Genomic DNA, 23,532 nt, shown 5'->3' on the forward strand with positions numbered 1-23,532 from the left:
CTGAGAAAAAAAATTAACCCCACAACTACTGCATCCATGGAGTGAGTAATATTTGGAGTTTGTGAGGAAAGAGAGGGCACAAAGAAGGTGAAATAGTGCCTGACCTGTGGTAGGATTCTGGCAGCAATGTGTTATAAAACTAGGACCAAGGTAAGTCACTGGTCACTGATCACAGGGCTGAATCAACTGCTTACCACTCTTCTCAATCTTCAAACTCCAGGCTGCAATTTGTAAGTGTCTGACACTTATACTGGTGGTTTGTGTGTGTGAGGGATGGTGGTGATTAAAAATGAGTGGGAAAAAGAAGTCCAGTTTCTTCTAAAAGGAATGCATCATTGCTCTGGAGAAAAGATGAGTAGTTTCAGAGCTTGCAAAATGCTACAAGGACCAGACCAGGGACCAGTAGCATTCAGAGCTGCTGGAAAGAAGGTCCTCTGACTTAATAACTGAGCCTTTGAGTGGCAAAACATCCCTGTTAACTATCAGATGGACAACTGGGCTTCAGTGTACTTAGCCATGAAGTCATTCCTTAAGAGACAAAATGCAGCAGCTCCTTTTCCTAACAAATTAGGGTCCAGCAATCCATCAGGGCCTCTCTTGTCAGATGAGTACCTGAAAAATACACATTGTGTTCAGAGGTTCAGACCTTATTTCTCAAAGCCTTGAGGGACAGTGTCGGAATATATATATATATATATATATATATATATATATCATCATCGCATAGTTTGAAAGTGTAGGACAGAAGTAAATCGTGTTACTTTGTTCATAAAAATATGCATTTCTTCAGACTTCTCACCTGAAATGAAATACAAATCACTTTTGGACTGTAAATCTGTCATTTTGAAAATACTTACATAGTGCATTTATGATGCATGAATTCTCTTTATTATAAATGAAGAAAAAAAGGGGGGGGAATAAAAGGAAGAGGGCTTGTAAGCATTGTAAAGTGATGGAAGTGATGCCTTTTAGAATAATGAGTGCCGTCCCTTGGAACAGATGCATTGACAGAACTGACTTTTTTCTTGCCATGATGACATATTATCTTCACTTTGAGGCAGCATCCAATATTCTAAAAAAAAAAAAAAAAGGCATAAAAAAGAGAAAGCATAAAACCTCTCAGGAGTCAGTCATGGTCAAGATGGAGCTCAGTTTAGCATAAATCTAAAGTCATGAAAGTAGCTGCAGTGCAGGTGTGCATGAAGCTAAAGATCAGTGTCCTGAAGTGTAGCCAATGGCAACTTCATGAAAATCATGAATGATGGGGTATTGTCATGACAGCTGGTGAAGACAATTTGGTTAATGAGTATAGCCATCTTTAATTTCTAGGCACTTGGGTCTGCTGAAGAGAGCTGGTGAGTCCTGTGCCAGTGGTAGGGGGGAAACATTGAAAATAAATGGAGTGAAGCCTCAGAGGTGAGGTTGTTCTGCAGGGAAAGAGCAGCATCTCAGCAAACTCCACTGACAGGTAATTGATTGGTCAGTGGAAAGCAGGGTGCTCTTGTATCTGGAAATTATCTTTCTCCTTCAAATAAGCAATACTCTGGCTTACCCAAGCCTAAATCCATTAGGTAGCTGTTCTGTGTCACTTGGTCATCTATAGACAGCTGAGTCAGAAGCCAACTGCAACTCTCCTAAGAAGTTGCCTAACCAAGGCAATGTCACAGAACTAGTACAAATTCAGAAATGAGGGGCCTGGATAGACACTGCTCAAGGCCTTGAGATAATGCTTTACATCCTAGTTTGTGATTGTTTCCCACACTCTGTTCCCAGCAATCATTAACATAGAGTAAAAACCAGGCATGTGCAATGTCAGAGGGAAGATTCTGGACAACACAGTAATTTGGAACAAACACATGTTGGAGGGCCCAGAAATGTTATAGCAATTTGAGAGCTTCTGAGAACTCCAAATGTCATCTTGCCATTCCTCAACCCATATGGTCCAGCTTCAGCACTTGTTCTGCTCCCATTTGGCACCCATGTCACACAACATGAGGTGACTGAGTCATGTGTTGGGAAAGAATGTGCTCAGTTTGCTTCAGCCACCCTTCACACATGGGATAGCAACTGTTTCTCTCTTGGTCATGAACACTAGTGTGATAACCAGTCATTAAAACAGCTTACTTAAAAGTGCACACTCCACAACATTCAGCAAATTGGCCTTCACGGACACATCAGAGGAAAAAAAAATGTTCTAGTGAATCAATACATTCACTTCCTATCTCTCTTTTTGATCCTGGTCTTGTTAGAATAGTCTCTGGTTTTCCCCACCTGCAGAAAATAAACAACTGGGACTTAAGAAAGATATTTTGAAGGATCAGTAAATGCTGCAAAGCAATTTCTGATCCAAAGATAAAAGGTGGTGATACTTACAGAGAGAACAGTTTGGTATAGATGCTCTGGCATCCAGGTGGAAAGCTTTGTACACACCAGGAAAATTCATAAATCAAAGGTAAGGATACAGACAGAGAAGCCATTCTGCTTGCTCCTGGAAGACAAACATTAAAATATATCATATAGACAGTGCTAGCCAAGAGGAATGTCATGCAAACAGATGGGATCCACTCTCCTAGGAAATAAAATGCAAGCTGTGATGTTAGATTAAAGTCTTGGGCAAAAAAAATAGAGTTAAGAAGGGAAGAAAAAACCAAAATGAAACTTCTGGGATTTAGCCAGCTTTTAATGCTCATCAGCTATTAACCTGGAAGACAGTTCATTCTATCATCTGTAACATTAAAAATTGACTACTATAAGATTTTCTTCAAAGCTCTTGATGTGTAATTTGGCACTGCCTTTCCTATTTTCATGAGTTACATTCATAAAATAAAAAATATTTCTATAATCAAAAATCTTAAATTTAAAGTGTCATCCCCTAGAGTATCACCATAAGGCTTTGATCCCCCTTAAGTTCTGCTAATCAAATGTATTAATCTAATGGACTACATTCATGTCTTTGAGGTGAATTTCTACTTGAACCAATAGATTTTATACAAAAAAGTAGCTTCTCTTTGTTCACAGGTCTTTTAGAAGTAGCTGTGGTCTTCATTGATGCACTTGGATCTAACTGTTTTACCCTCTGAGTTTATCTCCTCAATGAATTGATGCCACAAGCCCCATAAATTCTTACAATCATTGTGTCATTAAGTGCAGAGTTGAAAATTGAGTTCCACCAGGATGTGACACACTTGTTGAGGAACTGGACAGAGTGGCATCAAGACTTAAGCATGGAGTATTACATACAGCTGAAAAGCAGAACCCAATTTTATCAGCAAACCACATTGCTCAGCTAAAATCACATATTAGTGATAATCAAGCAAACCTGTTTTGTGCTGTAAGCTAAACAGCCAGGTGAATAACTGGAGACCATTGTCCTGATGGTACATCACTAAAACAATGTTGACTTCGTGGGCTAAAACTGAGTGCAGAAAGAAGCTGCACAGCTTCTTTGTTGCTTTTATGCTGAGGAAGACTATGGTCATACTCATCCTAGAGTCAGGGAATCATTCATGCTGGAAGGGAACTTCTGTGACCTTCAACCCAAACACCTGCTAAAAGCAGGAATTATTGAATTCAGACCAAGTAACTCAAGGCCATGTCCATTCCCATCTTGAAAACTTCCAAGACAGAAATTCCCCAGACTCTGCACAACAAATTTCAGAGCTTGAGTATAATCAAAGGATTTTACTTTTTCCCTTTCAAGAACCAGGTCTAGCTGTCCTCCCAAGAGCTTGTCCTGTATTTAAAGGGAGTTTTTTGAGGCATTTCATAGTTATTTTATTACCAGACCCTCTCATTCACTAATGTCTGGCACTCTGTCTTGTTAAGAATAATTGCCGTGACACAGTCTAGGCCAATGCCATGTTTCTGGCTTGTTCCAGTTAAGATCAGTGCTTTAAAAGTGTGTCACTTCACTTGTTCTTAAGTAATAAAATGTTGCAGCACATACACATAAATCCTTTCACAAGCCTGAGGGCTTAGGCTTCCTTCCATGACTTGCACATAGAGAGAGCTGAGTGATTCCCAGCAGCAGACATGGGTCCATGTGTAACCCTCTGAGCTGGGAACTCTAGTCAACATCTCAGGTACAATTGTGTATAAATATAAATGATGTGAGGTGAGATTGAAGCTACTTGCTGACATAATTCACTCAGAAAGTCATCAAAGCAACAATATAAATGTCACTTGAACTGGGATGATGTTTGCTTTCCTCAAAAGAGATAGTAAGTAGATGTTAAGGGGCAAAGCTTTAATTTTTAGCTAGCCAAATGCAACATTTAGCCCAGTTTGGGACTTTTTTTTTTTTTTTTTTTTTTTTTTTTTAAACATAAGGGCTTGCAAAGAACATGCTTTCTACTCCTCTATTACTGATTAACTGCAATGAATTGTTTAATAAATGAATGGAACGTGGATTTAGTATTTTTAAAATACATTTTTTTTTAACTGTTACATATTTAATTGTTTTTGGAGCTTTGGGTACAACCTGCCATGGTTTTTGTAGCAACTGTGAGCATTTAAAGATTAATTGTAAATAGTTCAAGACTTTATTGTCAAATTGCCTCACTCCAGGAGATATGGTTTTTAAAGAAAGGTGAAGGATGGGCATATAAAACATAGACATTACCAAAGACTCAACTACAAACTCTTTAGTTACAAACATGCACATAAACATGGGCATAAACACACCAGGAGATCAGCTTTTCATTTTTTTAATCCCATTCTGTGTGAGATTTTTATATGATACTCATCACTAACATCTGAGAATCCCTCAGAAGTATTAGAAGAAAAAAAAACCCAAACCAGTATTTTCTCTCACTGTTATGTCTACATTATTTTCAGAGAGGAGGCACTGCCTAATGTCCAGGAGATGTGGTTTTACCTCTATTTTCCTGTCCCATACTTGAAGCAATTCTGTCCCTTGGCAATACTGTTCATACACTTCACTGCTCTTTTGTATGGTGCATTTTAATGTAACTGTTCCAAGCTGAAATGCAGCATCTGACTGTTGCTATTTGCTGGAATGTGTAGTGACTTTGGGAAATTACCTGAGGTGGGCTTGAATGACCTTTTAGTTCATCAACTATTATCTACAAACATGGGAGTAGTAATAATATCTCAGAAGATTGTTCTTTATGGGGTACAATTACAAATGCTCAGATGTTGTGATAGTAGAAAATATTATTGTGTATGGGAAAGGTTTGTTCTGACTTTCTTTCATTAGATATCTTTGTATTCAGCTTAAAAGGTCCCAAAGTCTAATTTTAAGAATGGAAAACTGCACACAATCTCTTGATCAGATAGTTTTAAGATGGCTTATGCTGTCAACTCAAAATAATTACTCTTTTTTGGACATGCAGTCCTTTAGAGTTTCCTTGCTACATTAACTGGTTTTGGAACTGCTTAAAACTATGGATGCAATTAAGCTATATGGTGTATATGCTGCAGACAGGGTGCACTCAAGATGCAATGAAAAAACCAGTTGTCCTTTGTCCTTGCATTAATGGAGTTCAGTATATTGTGTGTCTGGATGGGAAGATCTCTTTTAGCACTTTAATTACTTAATGTACTTGCTGCAACAAAAGTACATTAACAAACACAAATCAATTTCTCTCATCAATCCACGTCCACTTTGTTACAGGGGAACATTAATTCATTTGTGGGGATAACATCTGCCAATAAAAGGTATTACAAATAAAATGCAGCTGAAAAATGAACTGTTGTTTAGTAATCTCTTGTTCCTGTTTGGCTATGCATGATAAATCTTTATAAGGATGTCTGGCAACAAATGAGAAGTCAGGTCATAATGTGACTTCTTGAAGTGTTGTCTGCAACCAAAACCCACCACAAATACTGAGAAAGCCTTGGATTTTTAATTGATTTTGTAATTTTTTTGTTGACCCTTTTAAAGTAATCTCTTTGGTTCAGCTATTTCCTGGACTCACATGTACTTCTCACAAGATAAACTCTGTGAAGCAGTGGAAAGAGATAAATTGATGCAATAGACCCACTAGAGCTTGAGGAAAGGGCAGGGTGTGAAGATTCTCAGAGAGGAACAGCTTTGGGTAGCTCAATCACATAAAAGTTTACAAAGTATAAAGAAAGTGCTAAATCATAGAATGTTTTGGGACTTTCAAGGTCGTCTTTTTGCAACTGCCCTGCCATGGACACCTTCCACTAGACCAGGTTGCTCCAGTCCTGGCCTTGCACACTTCCAGGGATGGGGCATTCACAGCTTCTCTGGGCAACCTGTGCTAGGGCCTCACCACCCTCTGAGTGAAGAATTTCTTCATAATACCTAATCTAAACCTCTCCTCTTTATTTTAAAATCTCATATCCTGTCACTATCTGCTGGTGTGTAAAATCCCTCACTCTCTTATAAGCCCCCTTTAGGTAATGGAAGGCTGCAAAGGAGTCTCCTGGAGTCTTGTCTTCTCAAGGCTGAACAATTTCTATTCTATGATCTTACCAGTAAAAATTAAAATTAAAATTAAAATTTCCTCCGTTTTTTAGGTCTAATGCTTCCCTCATTGGAAGCAATGCTGAATTACTCTTGACCTGCTGCTCTGCTTCAGGACTCTGCAGAACTTAGTTGATGGTCAAGCCTGTTAGGCTGATCAAATCTCAAGATTAGCCTGGTGATAATATCCTTTACTTTTCAAGATGATATCCTTTACTTTTCAAGATTCTCTTCTAGCCAAATTAACAAGGTACAAAATCCACTGAGTTCAGGCACTGAAAGTCCTGCAAAAATTAAGGATAGTAGAGAAACTCTTAAAGGGAGCCACTTTCATTCTCTGAGGTAAATGGCAAATCCATAAATGTCCTGGATGGCCAGGTTGAGTGAACCCTCACCATGTTGGCTGAGGACTCCAAGCTGGTGCTGAGTTGGACATGTCAGGAGGGTCCTGGACAGGCTGGAACAGCAGGCAACAGCAACTGTGTGAAGTTTGACAGGGTCCTAGCCCTGGAATGACATAACCAAAGACCTGACCTCTGAGGAATGGCAGGAGATCTCTTCTGACTGAAGGTTTCATCTCCCTGGAGAGGAGAAGGCTCAGGGGAATCTCAACACTGTGTCCCAGTAACTATTCCAGGGTAACTGTGAAGAGAACACGCTGTCTCTTCCTGAGGAGAGTTGTCTTCTCCTCATGGAGAAGACAAAGGGCAATTTACACCAGAAAAGGTTTCATCCCTTAGAAGAAAGAAAAATTTTCAGTGAGAATAATCATTCACTGGAATAACCTCAGGGGTTGGGTCATTGTAGAGTCCCCATCTCTGGAGGTTTTCTAGATGTGACTGGTCTAGACAAGGCTGCTGGATGATCTCCTGGCTTCCATTCCCATGAAAGTCTGAATTGGATTATCTTTGAGGTCACTTCCATACTAGCCTATTCTATGACTCAGTGACTCTATGAAGAGTGTTTTTCTGTGGATCCTGGTGGAAAATAAGTGTGGGTTTCACTTCTAGCTGTTTTGGAAAGAAGCCCCCTCATACCAAGAGCAGATTTGCAAGTACCTTGGAGACTTTACTGCTGCAAGATAAGTGGCTGCAAACTCTTGGGGTTTCCAGAGTTTGGTGGCAGCTCAGGTGGACACAGCATCATTTGTCTCTGCTGCTGTGTTGTTCAGTATTGTTCTGATTTTATTTTTTCATCTGTGAATAATTTCTTCTGGGGCAAAATTTCTGAAACACAAGGTTTTGTGAATTCTTACATTATTAATATTAATATTTTTAGGAATAGCTCAAAATGAGATCAGAGCTTGAGCAGAGGGGACAGATTTATGATACAATTGGGAATGAAAACTCTTTTCACCTCTCTGTATAGATTTTCTGTAAAGGAGTGAGGACTCATATTGACAAAAAAAAACATTGTGAAGAGATTTCAGTGTAGTTGTTAGTGCTGAATCCATTCGGCAGAAAATGGGATTTCCATCTCTAGAGCTGTCAGGATTGTGCCAGCACTGAGTGTGCTTTCAGAAGAGAGTATTCATCCTTCTTGGTAGAAGGGGAAGTGTCCCTTCAATGCTGCCAGCATTTCAATGAGAAATATAGGTGAATTTTGGTAAGATCCCACATTTAGCAATAAGTTTTGTTTCTGTGGAGTGAGTGGGTAGACATAGAGATGACCCATTTCTTGGGAAAGGTTAGGAAAGGAAATGTGATGCAGACATTGTATCACAAATCTGTCTCTTGAAACTGTTTTTTGGAAAAGGAAAGCTGAAGTGTCCCTGTGCAGGTACTGGAAGCAGGGACAGCAGGGAGGGGCTCTGTGGGGAGAGCTCAGGGCTGCCCCACCCCAGACACAGACAGTCCTTGGGGCAAGGAGCTGGAGGAGCTGGGAATGAAGGAGCAAGGCTGAGACTAGGGAAAAGGCAGGAAGAGGAGTCAAGAATCAAAGAATATGGCTGGCTGAGCCTCAAAAGAAAAAAAGAAGTTGATGCAGGGAAAGAGGTTTATTTTTGTTTATCATCAGCCTACTCTGCTTTTAAATATAAATAAATTATTTTCCCCAAACCATGTCTGTTTTCCCTGTGATGGTAAGTGCTCTATCTTTATCTTGAGCCAAGAAATTTTTTTTTGTTTTCATTTCTCCCGCTGTTCTTTTGAGGCAGGGGAGTGAGGAAGCTGGCAGGTGACCAAGGCCAACCCAGAGCATCCAAGTCCATCTCCAGGTATACATTCTCTGACCAAAGCTGAGTGGAAATCCTGTGCTTTTCCTGCATCTCTAACTGTCACTTCAGCTGTAATATCTCCTAATTTTTACTGATCAAATTATCTCTATATGGTTCTATTCTCTAATAAGGCTGCAATCTCTCTTTTGTCACTAGTGCTTCCTGTTCTGCCTCCAACAGTTCCTTTAGCACTTAATCAGAGCTGCCTTCTGTAGGTAGCCATGCCTTGTATCATCCAATTTAAACAGTAAGCAGACATCTGAATCTGGTTATTGTACTGTTGCTGTTGTAATCTTTCTTCGTTTTCTTTTAATTCTCTTACCACTTTCTTAATCCTTTGTAATTGCTGTTCCAACCAGTTTATAGCCTCTAAGACCTCATTACTTCTATTCTCCCATTCTTGCATCTACGTTACCATTTTTAAAATTTATTTTTCAGAGGATGTAGATTCTTGATGGCTTTGTTCCTTTCCTAATAAAAACTTATTGTATTCTTCAATCCTCTATTTCTGCTTGTAAAAATTCTACCTCATATTCTGTAAGCATTCCAAAAGTCTGATATTACTCCTAAGTTTTAACTGTTCTTCCTATTCCTTAATTTCTTGCACCCCATTAAATTTTCCTTTTAAAAGTTGGTTTATCCATCAATTGCCACTGTTTTTCAAGCTGTTTTTCAAGGACTGAAATTTGTTTTCTCAGATATACAGGCTCCAATAATTATTTAGCTAAATTCTGGTTTCTATGCAGTTGTTCTCCACATTTTACATCCTATTTTATCATTTGAGAGGACAAGCTCAAATGGTCCTTTCCTCCCTGACACTAAAGCTCTAATTGTCCTTCACTAAAAATTCTACTTCCAGTCCTAGAAAATAACTATAACAGGAGAAGAGGTATTATAGTTTTGTAGTACATTGCTTTCTTTTCTTATGGAGTTGTACAGGCTGTGTGAAACATCAAAAAATAATGTTTTGTACAAATATGCAGTTTTTGCTCTACATTCTATTCTGACACTGAAAAGTGTCCACATTTCCTGGTTGTTCTTTGAGTGTTTTTTTTCTGATTCTGTAGTGAGGTTTTTAGTCTCAGAATAGGAAATGCTGCTTTTTGTTTGTTTGTTTTTCAGTTTCCTTATTTGTACATGTATGACACAGACACATCAATCTCTGTTTACATGTCATGGGGGTTACCCTCATAAATAAATCTGTCTGTCTGAATTAACAACCTAATTTTGAGAAGAAATGGATCATTGCAATCCTTTTCTATTTAACGGGAGGCCATTGAGTTGTAATGAGTTCAAGGAATCAGGGTCCAAAGAGAACAGGATCAAATTCCTCTCTGAAACTCACATGAGACATCTTATGAAATATTCACATTTCCATCTTAGGAAATGGCTGTTGGTGTTCAAGGAGTGTCTGGATGATGCTCTCAGTCATATGGATTAGTTTTAGTTAGTCCTATGAGAGACTTGGACTCAATGATTGCTTGAACCCAGTGATCAAGATTTTTTATTATTTTGTGAGTTACATGTAAAAATATACTCCCCTCAAAATACCGCATAACAAATAAAGCTGCACTTCAGCAGAAACCACTGAAGCAGTGTCCTTGTGCTTCTGAAAACAAAATTTCTGTTTTCTCACCTTAAGAATTGAGCTGGACCCAGATAGAAATGCTGAATTTTGTATTTCTCTCTGCTGTGGTACTGATCAGCTGCCCCTGGGCTCAGTTTCACAGTTCTGCATTCCCTTGGGAATGTGCTGTGTGCTCTTGCCAGATGCTCCCACCTTGCACCTGCTGATGCACCTGAGCAGAGCACAGGCCTGGCGTGCTGGGTCAGTGCTGTGAAGGAGGACTGTAACCCCAAATTGCTCTGGGACAGAGGTGGCACTGAGTGTGAATTCCCTTGGGCTCCAGCAAATGTGGAGTGAAATAGGTTTGGAGATGGTGTTATTTACACCATCTTAACTGAGGCACTTTCCAACTGGAGTAAGGCAATGCAGCTCCTGTTTTTACTGCAGATTGAAATTCAGTCCAGTGCTGGCAGATCAATAACAGAGCAATGTCTGTCTGGGATCATGGACCTGGAGACCATCCTGCAGCTGTGAAAGGTGCAGGCACAGCCATGAGAGAAAACGGGTCTGAGACCACACAGCTTGACCTATCTGCACAGCTTTCTTCCACCACAGCAAGTGTTCAGCCTGTATGAGACTTCCTGGTATTTGAGCTGGCCAGTTTAAGGACAGCAGAATTTAGGGATCTGCTGGATGAACTAAGTAAAGAGACTTGTCTTGGGATTGTGTTCCACTGTGTGTCAGGTCACACTGCATCTCCACTTTGCTCATTTCCCTAAACCTGGTTCTTTTGGAATCTAGTTCAGGGTCATTGGCTAGAAGATACTCAGCTTCTGTATTCATTTGGGATTAGAAAGTTATCAGGCTGTGAATAAAGAGAAAGTCTCTCCTGGTCTTCTGGATTAGACATTGTGTCCCCAGTAGTTTGCATTATTGTTTCAAAGTCACTTTGGCTTTCAACCCTCTGAGAAGTTCTGATATATGAAAACCAATTGTACAATTTATAAAGCAACAGCTTCTGAGAAGTCATTTCATGCCTATCATTTTCATTTTTCTCCTGTTTCTAGGAGTGGGATACAAAACAAAATGTAGTGTAAATAACACCATCTCCAAACCTGTTTACCTATTTCACTCTACAATACAGAAGCACTTTAGAAATCTCATGAGACATGATGTTTGCCTTATTCTACTAAAAAAAACCCAACTTAATAGAAACGTTTGACTTGATCTCCAGGAACATTCAGATAATTTTATATATATTAAATTATTTTTAGAATCTCCTGATTGCACCCAGAACAGGTGAGGGTTAATTTTTTCTCTCATATAATCAGAAGGTAAGTTCTTCCAGGTGCTTCAGTTTGAAAAGCACAAAATCTCTCATCTTTAGCTCTTCATATGATATAAGAACAGATTGGAAAAGGTTACTACTTGACTGTGAGACTGAATTAAATTATGTTTTCAAGGTTTCCTATTGCTTTTGAGACAAGAATATAAGTGCTCCTATCCTTATTGGAGTCCTAATTTTTCTGCCCTTTCCTTTCATTGCCTTTCTTTTCCAACAATAAAGCACATTTTATCGTTTTACTCTTTGTTCACCATTCTGCTGCCCACTCCTCTTCACCCCTACCTTGCAATGATGACTGAAAGGGAAGTAAAGGGCAAATGGCTTTAAAAGTATGGATATGAGACTAAATAAAAGACAGCAATGATACCTTGATGAGCATAAAAGGGCAAGAGCCCCTGAGGTGAGCATAAAAGGAGATGTAAAGAGAGCTGGTTGGTGTAATTGTCAGAGAGCTGCAGGGTTTCATGGGTTGGAGATTTTGTGGCTTGTGGGATTGCAAGTTTCTGCAGAGGAGAGATGATCTGATGAAACTACAAGAATCTGGGCGCATAAAAACAATCAAGGTTGTGGCTTACCTGGATCCAAATGAAATCCTTGCCTGGAAAGCATCGAGTACCAAGTGTAGGCTCTCCTTTGGCGATGCACTGAAATACTTTTGTGGCTCTTTTGCCAGAGCTGGGTATATTTTTTTTCCACATTATGCCCAGAGCACTGTGTTTGTGAGAAATTCCAGCCCTAAATCCTGGATTCAGGACATAAGTATCCATGTTTGATCCAGGGACATTCTGAGCACCTTCTGAAGATACTGAGAACCCATGTGTACTGTTTGCTCAGATGAGAAGGAATCACACCAAGCATTTCTCAAGCCTGCAGAGCTAGGCAGCATCTGGTTTTAAAACAGAATTTTGTATCATAATAGAAATAAGAAAAAAAAAAAGTCGCCATACCTTTACAATAGAACAATTTCATCTTATCTGTATGATGCAGACTCCTGGTAGGTGAAAAGTTTGCTTTCATAGACCCATTTTGTCTTTTACTGAGAGATCAGTTTGTTACTTACTGCACTGCAAGGAGGGTATGGCTCACTCTCCCCACACTATTAATTTTAGACCTCCCTTCATCAAAAGTTAAAGAGCTTGAGAATAAAAACCGGGATGAGAATTGTAGAAACTTGATGTGATAAATGGTTGTGGAGTCTGAATTGGAGCACTGCAGCTGTGTTTGACTGACCTGCCCTGGCACAGCAGCTCTGGGCATCACAGACGGAGTTGCCAGACAGACCTGTCACTGTGTGTGCCACACTGAGGGTTGAGAAAAGCCTTCCTCTCCTATCTCTAACAGCCTCCAAAGTGAGTGTAAGATTCCCTGGGCTGTCTGAGGTGTTCTTCCTAGTTCCAGAAAAGTGAGAAGAAAATGCTAATAGTGGTGATGACTTCTGTGAACAACCACCTCCTGCCTGCTGCTAGTTCCTGTGTCCCACATTCACTCCATTTTTTTTTCTGGGCTATTCTGGAGCCTGGCAGAAGCTTGAGGTAGAGTTAGGTCAGAAAAGCTTCTTGAAATAATATTTAATTGAGAAATGTCTGGATTTTTTAGATATGTCTGAAATATTTTGTGGTCGTATTGTAGGGCTTCCTCATTTACATTCTGTTTGTATATATAACAATGTGGTAATTTTTCTGATATGATTCCACACTCTTGATTTATCTCTCTATTTTCAATCTTAGGCGTAAAATTACCATCTTTTCACTTGCTCTTCTGTTTGAATAGCCAAAGAACCCACTGAAATATTTATATACAAAATAGGGATGGATTTACACTGCACACTTCTATGTGACTCATGCACTTTAGAGATCCACCAAATATGATTGACTCTGTTAGATATGTAACCTAAAACATTATGACCACAAACCATAAAAATTCTACATTGTTTTATGCAAACTTACAGAATTTTTTGGCTACGCTTCTGACTTGTTTCACTAAAGGGAAAAGAGAAATAAACAATGGTCTGCTTGCCTTCCTTGTCCTGGTGTTCTCCCTTCCACAATGGGTATTGCTTTTCAGTTCCTACTTTTTCAGCAGGAAGCTAACCAGATAGAAATCTTTATTTTCAAGTTGTAGTCCCCAGTGTTTGTATGGAAGTGTGTTTGTTTGGCAGATTATAGATTACTCTTCTTTTCTGGGAATCAACCTGGTGGTTGCAGATGTTTACTCTGTCCAGCATAAACGTTTGGAATATCCATCAGGAAGCCCTCAGATGGTAACACACTTGGCAATGCTCTGCTGGGGATCATCAACACAGGACAGAAAGGTCTCTTAATGCAGTTAGAGAGAGAATGAGTTTTTTTACATCTGAAGACCTTGAGTTCAAAGTCCATGAAGTTAAGCCTTGCAATGAAATTTTGAGCTCTCCTCTATTGCTGTTTTCATGAAGACATCCATCTTTTTCCTTGCCTGTCAGGCTTTTAGGCTTTTTCTCACTGACTCTCAAAAGAGTGTGCTGCAGACCTTGGCTCCCTGGAAGCAGTAATTCCATGGAGAAGATTTGCTGATATCCAGGGGTTCCTGGAGGACAACTCCAACATTGATCTGAGGAGCAGCTGGAGCTCCAGGCTGACTCAGGCTCAGCACACAGCTCATTTTTTGCTATATGTATTAGCTTAAGGATTGTTTATTTAAATGCAGCCTAACCTGGGGTGAAATTTTAAACCTTGGAGCTGTTCAGGTATAATTCAAAGCGGGTGGAATTTGAACTTGTCTGGCTCCTGTGACACTGTTACTGAGCCAAAGGTTTTGATTTCCGTGCTGCAGGGATGATCAGGGAGGAGTCTGGTCTGTCAGTGCTCCTGGTGGGACTGATCGGGTTTGGTGATGTGATGCACCAATATTATCTTACAAAATACTTCTCTCAAAGAGTCAACCCTTCTTAACCTGGGCTTAACCATGTCATTACAAGTTAATCACAGGGGAAGACAAGTAGGCAGCAAATAGATGAGAGCTGTGATATTCTGGTATTAATGTAAGAGGAGGAAGGAAAGGAGGGATGGAGTCCAAAGCATCGTTAACAGGGCTGGTACCACCCTGCTCTCTGTTGGCTTTGATGTAAATCCTCTAGAATTAGGTTCTGCCCTGTGCTATGGTTAGATCATAGAGATGATGTGATGAGTTATCTGTGGCAAAAGCATTTTATTATCCTAACATTAGGAAAGGAGGTCTGAGCACCTCAGTGTCAAGAGACCAAGAGGTGTCAGCAGCTCTGCCCTGTGCAGGGGGAGGCAAGGGCAGGGTTTGTCACCCAGCACATCTGTCAGTGCAGCCAGGCTCCTGAGGGAGGCTCCAGAGCCAGCGAGTGAGGACAGCCAGTGCAGGTCAGCAGGGCTTGATGAGTGTCCAGCCACAGGAAAACAAAGAAGCCACTTGAATTGTTTAATTTTAAAGATTAGAAATTCACAAATAGCCAGTGAAGGTGGGGATGGCAAATTCATTGCTACTAGGGTGACCCATGCAGTTTGTCTTGCCAGAGAGAAGGGACTTGGTGTAGTATGTACTGCCTGCATAAATAGTATTGTACTGCAAATAAAAAGGATCCATGTCTTATAAATCATTTGGAAATTTACTGAGTTTCCCCTAAAAACAAACTGGCTTTTTCATTCCTGCTTCTGGTAGGAGCTCCTTTTACTTTTTTTTTTTTTTTTTACAGAGTTTTGCTCCTTTGCCAGCTGCAGTTTTTGCATCTAAACTGGATTTATTCATGGGCAGTTTATGTGTTTGTTCTTGTGCCAATGTTGTACTTTCTTGTACCTCAGTCTTCTTTCTTCCTGATTATTTTCCTCTCAATGTATTTTTAGATGGAGAGAGGATCTGATTGCTCTGTTTTGCTGAGTTAAGTGTACCAAGTTCCTTTAGTTCTTAAAATCAGCTTGCTGTTTCTGATCTTTCCTTCACAGTGCCTGTACCACATTAGCTGGCAATTTTACATGCTCTCTCTACTTTACTGAAGTCTAAATAAGTTTTTCTACACTGCTCTTCCTTTAAAAATGGAAAAAAAAAAATCCAAAAACCAGATGTTTACTCAAAAAGAGGTACTGCCTAGCTTAACTCTAATGAGCCAGACTCAGCTTAATTGCAGTAAAACAGGAATTGTACTGCAGTTTCTCATTTATTCCCTAATTATTCTTTTCCTTAAAATCTACTTTAAAGTCTTATGTATTTCTGGGGCTGCACTCAGGGAGCTAAGTGATGTCCATTCCACTCCCTTTGCAAAATGACTGTTCAGCTTCTGCTCTTTGCCAGCCCTTCTGTATCTCTATGGATTTATTGTATTTGTTGTAAGTCTGTATTACCAAGTATCCAATTCACATGCCATTTCTATCAAGGTTCTCTAAGAAAAACAGCTTGTTATTTTTGGAGGCAATATCTCATTTATCATTACTGTCAGCTCCATATCACTATCAGGCAGTGCTTTCCTACACATTTGTGGTGGAGGACCTCTTGTAAATATTTTGGTGGCCTTTGCAATGTCTACCTCAGTCTGATTCTCCAGTTTTAAGTACAGAAATTAAGTATTTTGATCTCCGCATCGTGTTCTGTTCTTTGTAGTTTTTATGTTCATGCTTCACATGATTTTGGAGAGGGTCACTCAGCTGGGAAGAGATTAAGTTGTCTGTAGGATTTCTCCCCAAGCCTGAAATTCAGAGAGAGCCTCATACACTAAGAGGGAGGAGCCATGCCCCTGGAATTCCCCTCACCCAAGGAATATCCCACCCTCAGGGTTCTGCTGCTGTAGGGTTCAAAGGCAAACGTTCCTCTCAGGTGAGAACAGATTATGCAGACTCTAGGAGAGCTCAGGAGACAAAACTGATCCCTCTTTATCTTGATGAGATTGGAAGAGTCTGGTGAGGATGACCAGACTATGAGGCTACTCCTTGATAAGAGTATTTAGAGCCAGCTGGAGAGAGTTCACTTATTTTTTGAGGAAAATAAGGCACACTGTGTGGTCAGGTGTACCTGTCGATTCTCAGCATGATTTTTGTCATTTATAGCTCAGAGTGCCTCACTGGAACTGATGAGTGGTCTTAAGTATCCCAAAAAACCCTTTTCCTTCTGCCATCCTGTTAGAGTCATAGAAAGGTTTGGGTTGGGAGGGGCCTTTAAGATCATCTCGTTGCAACCCCTTGGCAGGGCATAAACACCTTCCACAATCCCAGGTTGCTCAGGACCACATCCAACCTGGCCTTGAACAGAGAAGCATCCACAGCTTCTCTGGACAGCCTGTGCCAGGGCCTCACCACCCCAAGTAAAGGATTTTTTCCTAATATCTGACTTAAATAATATTCTGTTCAAGTTTGAAGCTATTCCTCCTTGTCCTGTCCCTTAGCAGGACAGTATTCAGTCACCCAACAGTGTGGGTTTTTGCAGATGTACTGAAAAAAAAAGGTTTATTTATGCTCAAAATAACAAATGGCTTAATTTTATATGTTGGTCTCAGTGTCACTCAGACTGGTACAACAAAGAGGTGTGGCACAGTGGGATGGGGAAGTGGAGACATATCTGTGTTTGCTGCTGAAGAAATTGTGTGGGACTCTGCATCTTGCAGTGTATTTTGTAATATATTTGATTTCCTGTGTTTTGATCAGGACGCCCCTCCTCACAATGCACAAGCTATTATAAGTAATATCCAGCTCCACATTGTGGGAGCAAGAACCTTCATATTTTTGGTTTTGTTTGGTTATAAAGTCACTGCTTGGCAATTCCTCCCTGCTTACCAAAGCTTAGAGAAAGCTCTGAGGAGGAACAGATTATGTTTGCCTGTCCTATGATTTAAATATTGATATGTGTCTTAAAAATAGGAAAACAACCCAACCCAATAACTAACAAAAACACAACAGGTACCGGGTTTTATTATGTTTCCTGTATGGAGGTTGCTTATTTTAATTGGAAAATAAGCATTCTTGCGAAACTCAAATAAGGATGTCCTTGGGTGTTTTTGACCACCCAAGGTGAAGCTGTTCTTTGTTTGCATACTGCTTGTGATATTTATCTCTGCTATTTACCTCCTCTGAAGCTGTCATCATTTTGCCTGAAACTCTCACTGAAAATATTTTCAGGAAAAGTATTATTTAAAAAAATAATAAATGGATAAATAATAAACAGTTTTTAATTCATTCTACCAATTTAAGCCTTTAACATTTTCACTGCCATGTGTGTTCTTTACCATGAATTTCCCAGAGGTCTTGGGGGGACCTGAGGTCCTGTACATCTCTGTCCTCTGCCATTAATCCAACTGAGCACCTTGAGGTACAAACCTTTGCAATGCACTCACATGCACAACTAAACCAACAACAGGACATTTAGAAGCCTCTTTTGTCTTTTTGACTAGAAGACCATTCTCCAAAGTCTTTCTTTAGGAAGAATCTATCTAATTCCATGATGATTTATACCAGAACTCCTTTATGCAGTTGCAGTATGAAGGCCAGACTTTTTGGCATTAGGTGCCAAACAATCTGCCATAAATCATTTATTAATAACTGTTTATTGTGATTTTTTTTATTAATAACTAAAACATGCTTGGTCACCTAGAGAATATGAGTTACACTTTTGGCTGCAATCCTTAATAGTGCAGAACTTGCTAGTCTCTGGATTCTCTTTATATCTGGACTTTCAGTCTCAGAGTTTGACCTTAGTCTGAGAGTTCCTTAGTTTTCTATTACTTTGCTATACATTTTTTTACTTTACCAGTTCAGTTTGGTGGAAGACAGCTGCTTGTGACCCCTACAAGCCATCCACATGAATTTACCAAAATTCAGGGGATGAATAAGGAAAGTTTTAAATAAGATGAAGAACTATTTCTTTTATGTCCTTGCACCTAGTCCATTTGGCAAAAGACATAGTGAATGTTGGAACTAACCTTGCTATGAAGTCACCAGTACTGAGTTATCTTAATGTGTTTTTAATATCCAAGGCAGAATTTTCTGGGCAATGAGGAAATAAATATCTGCCCAGCATCCTCCAGGAGCTGGATGTCTCTAAGTCTGCTGAGAGTTTTGACTGCATGGCCATCATTGACCAGAAAAGTTTTGGATGCTGGGAGTGTTCAGGGACAGGTTTGATGGAGCTCTGAGGAACCTGGTCTAGAGGAAGGTGGCCCTGCCTATGTCAGGGGGTGAATGAGATGAGCTTTAAGGTCCCTTCCAAAACCATTCCATGATTCTATGGTTCCGTTATATGAAAGTGTCACCCTAGACACCTCTGCATAATCTCCCAGCTTTAGGTGGCTTAATCAGAAGCACCAGGAAAGCCACTGGAAATCAGTTTCCTACTGGAAATATTGAGGGCTGCATGGGATGATTCTGAACATGAGACACACAATGAGGGAAGGCTGACATTCCCATAATGGGGCAGGAGGTAACCAGTATGATATTCCCTGGAGGAACTGCAGCCTGTGGAAGCATTTGCCCTGGAGCAGGGAATGTGTGAAGAGGAGGGAGCAGCTGAGAGGTGCTTTTGTGGACTGACACAACTCCTGTCCCCATCCTCTGAACTGCCTGGGAGGAGAGGAGTCTCAAAGACAAGCCAAGCCTGGGAGAAGGGAATAGGCTGGAGAGAGATTTTATTTTAATGTCTGGGTTTGTTTCTTACTACTCAATTGTGAATGAATTAAATTAAATTCCCAGAAGTTGAATCAATTTTGCCAGTGGCAGTAACTGGTAAGCAATCTCCCTGTATTTATCCCATCCTATCTTTCAGCCTATTTTCTCCTGCTGTTCTGTTGATGAGGGGGAGGGAGAGCTCATGTGGTTGGCAATTTGGCTGTTAGCCAAGGATAACCCACCACAATTCTGAACAGCAAAAACCTAAAAAGAAGTGGCCAGACAGTTATAGAATATTATTCTTTGGAGCTGGTCTAGTGGAATGGGCACATGGTAAATCTTAAATATCTGCATATGGAGGAGTGTCCTGTTACACTAATGTGTAATATCACTTTAATACTCTGTTACTGGTATTTGGAAGTTTTACGACTTTGTGAGTAGTCCACACACTATTTTTGTCAGTAAAAAAAAATAATTACACAAAACAATAATGAAAATTTGAAGGGTCTTAAGGCATAAGTGTTGTACTTGCTTTAGGAAAAAGCAGGATCAATACCATCAATTAAAAACTTCAGCATAGTGCAAGAACAGCATAATGGAGAGAAAGATCAGGTAGCTTAGATTTGATTGCTGCTATGTTTAACTAGATACTGTGTGTATTTAGAATATGAACTGCTTTTATTTTCTTTTCTGAAAACTAGCATGTAAACAGAGAGTTTTTATGCCCAAGCTCTTGACTGAAACAGATACCTAGAAATGTCAAAGATTTTGCTGAAATTAGATCCCAGTTGGAAAGGAGCTGCCTGCTGAAGCAGGTGGAGTAACATGGGCTTTCAGCCATGCAGGACATGGAACATTTGCTTCTGGAGTGGTGCTTTGTTTTGTTTTGTTTTGTTTTGTTTTCCCCCCATCAAACTCCTTTCTTCGGCTTTTAACCTCAGAATGACAGATTTAGTTCATTCACTATTACACACTTAGCAAAGATCTTATTGGCAAGTGTAGCCCGTGTGGGATGTTCATACAGGAGTTCACAGACAACTTGGTGGTTTCATAAAGTTACAAAATGGATCAGGTTGGAAAAGACTTGCATTTAGAGGCTGGGACAAAAATTGGGCCAAAATTATCTGTAAATACTGGTGAGTTAAAGGAATTTGTAAACAAAGAGACCAAATGAGGGAAAATCCAGAGAAAGGGAGACTTTTGTAACACCAACATGGTGTTAGAGTGGGTTGGTGGGAGGTCTGCAAAGAGGTGGAGGTATCCTGAGCTACAATATCCTGGACTGGGTACTGGACTGGACACTGCCTCATATTTCTCATCCGTGGACGTGGTGGTGAAAGAAGACTAGGATGAGATTTTCCCCCTGTTTAGACTGAGGGAAAATGTTTTGGGGACTGGAACAGGCTCTCCAGGGAAGTGGTCCCAGCACCAAACCTGCCAGAGTACAAGAAGCATTTGGACAATTCTCTCAGACACATGGAGGGATTTTTTGGGCGTCCTGTGCAGGGCCAAAAGTTGGCCTTGATGGTCCTTGTGGGTCCCTTCCAATGCAGGGTATTCTATGATTCTATGTATAACAGACCAGTGAAATTGCTGATGTTTTCTTTTTCTGTCTTCCTTCACCTAACACAGTGATCCCCTACGGGATGGAAAGCAAGCAGAATCCAACTGGTTTAGATGTGATTAACAGAATCAGATTGGCAGGGACCACAGTGGGCCATCTGATCCAACCTCCCTGCTCATGCAGGGCCACCACACAGAACAGGCACAGGATTTTGTCCAGACGGTTCTGGAATATCTCCAGTGAGGGAGACTCCACACCCTCTCTGGGCAAATGACTAATGCTTGCATTTTCTTGATTAGGTAGACTCACCGTGGAACAGCAGAGTTATAACTATTATGCATAATATATGCAATAATGTTCCTAGATGTGAGATTATCACTTTTGTTGTCTTTCCACCAAAGATTTTTTGTTGTTTTTTTTTTGTTGTTTCTTTGGTTTTGTTTCATTTTGTATTAAATTTTTATCACTCCTTGTCTGATATTAGGTCATTTTATCATAGATGTTTCTCTAGGTCTCCTTTTCCTACAGGAGGCCAAGTCCTTTTCACAATCTTTCTTCATTATTCACACATCAGGCCATTCTGTCCACTCTGCCTGGTGTAAAATAGAAGGGGCCAGATTAAACCCACTTTAATTAAAGCTAAAAAGCAGGATAAAAGATCCTGAACATGCCTGTTCTCTTGAGCCCTTTTGGGTGCAGATGCCCAGGATGTGCTCTCACAGAATTTCAGGTTGGATCAAGAGGTCCCTTCTCCAGCAGTTTGTAACTTTTCATCCTTTCTCTCCAGGTATTACCAGATAAGAGCCGGACTGAAGATCCCATCCAGGATTCCCCACAGGCTGTTTGCTACCATTGCAGGACAGACAGGTAAGCAGGTCCCAGAGCAATGTGACATGGCTGCAGGGGGGGTAGGATGGAGAAGGAGACTCTGTGGGGAACAGGTGAGCCTGGATTGAGATCCAAACCTGGTTTTCCAGGTTTTCCCTAATGATCAGTAGTTGTTCATCTCTGTTTGGGTAAGGGTTTGTGTCTGGTACTGGGCTTGTGTCTGTCAGAAAAGCAGAGGAAATTCTCACAATCTGATCTGAAAACATTTCTCTGTAATGAGAACAATTTTCCATTTCAATATTACTTTATGTCTTCAAGGTTCTCTCTCTCTCTTTTCTTTTTTAATTAAAAAAGTCTTGTTCAATTTGGAAGTCTGCTTCAATTAAAATGTAAAACTACTAGACAGGTTTTATAAAACATGAGTAATTATACCAAAACCCGAGAAAATCACCTAAAAAAAAAAAAAGAAATCCCACACTCAAAAGCTGAATAAAGAAATTTTCTTGGAAAATCAATGAATATATAAATAATTTAGTCTAGGTTTGAAAAAACATCCTGTGAAAAATTCTCAAGGAAAATTTTACATTATTTTTTACAAATTTTTTACAACCTTTTGTATTATTTTACAATATACTCCACTGTAATTTGCCCTTAGCATATCCAGAATCCCCTAGAGTTCCTTAGATTTCTGGAAGTGCCCTCAAATTACAGCAGTTTCTGGTATAAGTAGTCTTAAACTAATGAAATAGTGAAGACAGCTAGAACTTTACTTTCTTGGGGCAAAAACCACTCCATAACAAACAACAAAAAAGCCAAACTACTTGAACTACTGTTCAGAATAAACTATGTTTTATATTTACTTTTTTTTACAAAATAGTATTTTCTTCTCCCTGACACATCTTCAGAATCAAGAAAATACTGAAGATTCTTTCAGTTCTTCTGGAAACAACTCACGTGGACACATGGGCAGGGGAGAGGCGAGGCAGGCAGTGCAGTTACAGGATTAGCACTTGACTTTCATGGTGCTAATGCAATCCAGACTGGGCTCTAATAGCTTTATAGGGCTAACATCAAGACAAGGGATATTTAAGCCATTAAGGCTTTAAACAGTTTCTCCTTGGCTATCTTTACAAGTACTTCCTAATTGATTTCATAGATCTGCAAGAGAGCATTATTTAATGGGACTGAGCTTAAAGGTACACAGGCCATAATGTGGGGTTTTTTTCATGCCACTGGTCTCTCTCAGTATGTGGATAGCTGGGATAGGGCTAATTAAATTGCTGTTCATGTTTCAATAAGATACTCCTATTAAAATAGCATTACAACAAAACAAGGGTGATATAAAATAGTGAATAAACTCCTACCTCGCCAGCAAGAATGACTATAAAATAAGTGGAATTCATGAGTTCAGTTTAAAGGAAGTATTTTTAATCTTTCCCTTATCGGGTTCGTAGGATCTGTGAAAACTGAGAATATATTTTGGAAATGATTATGTAAATTCATAAAATAAAATCTGTGAATTTATGCAGTAATAAAATATATAAAATATGTAAGTATACAAAATGAATAGGAGGCAGTATTTATCTTCCAATGCACATGGCTTTTTATTTTTATTAAATGCACAGGATTTACGATAAAACCTTGGGAACTGACAGCATTAGCAATGTTTGCTTCCCACGAGATGTTTTCAGCAACAGAGGCAAAAACCCCCATAGTTTACAATAATTCAGCAGAAGGAAAGCTGCAGTCTGTGCAAGGCAGTCTCTTGGTGGTGACCAACCAAAAGTGAGAAGAAAGAATTCCATCCATGGCATGAGACTGACAGGTTGTGCAGGAAGCCTTGGTGACATAGCATGGTCCACAGTTTATCCATATCCTGTGTAAAATTTAGGAAGAGAGTGGGCTGTGTGGCTCAGTGAAATCACAGGAGAGCTGTGCTGGAGGCCAGGAGCCCCTCTGGTGTGGTCACT

At 39.9% G+C, this 23,532-nt stretch overlaps 1 protein-coding gene across 4 annotated transcripts in view; it reads left to right on the plus strand.

Annotated features, from left to right (window-relative positions):
- Positions 1-23,532, plus strand: part of FAM135B (family with sequence similarity 135 member B) — a 192,900-nt gene that overhangs the window by 68,184 nt on the left and 101,184 nt on the right. For all 4 annotated transcript variants that reach the window (XM_039731506.1, XM_039731505.1, XM_039731508.1 and 1 more), the window contains exon 3: positions 21,522-21,601. In XM_039731506.1, coding sequence (XP_039587440.1) covers positions 21,522-21,601 — 80 coding nt within the window. The remainder of the gene's footprint in view (positions 1-21,521; positions 21,602-23,532) is intronic.

Source organism: Passer montanus, unplaced genomic scaffold, assembly GCF_014805655.1.
Source record: "Passer montanus isolate IOZ18808 unplaced genomic scaffold, ASM1480565v1 scaffold78, whole genome shotgun sequence".
Lineage (NCBI taxonomy): Eukaryota > Metazoa > Chordata > Aves > Passeriformes > Passeridae > Passer > Passer montanus.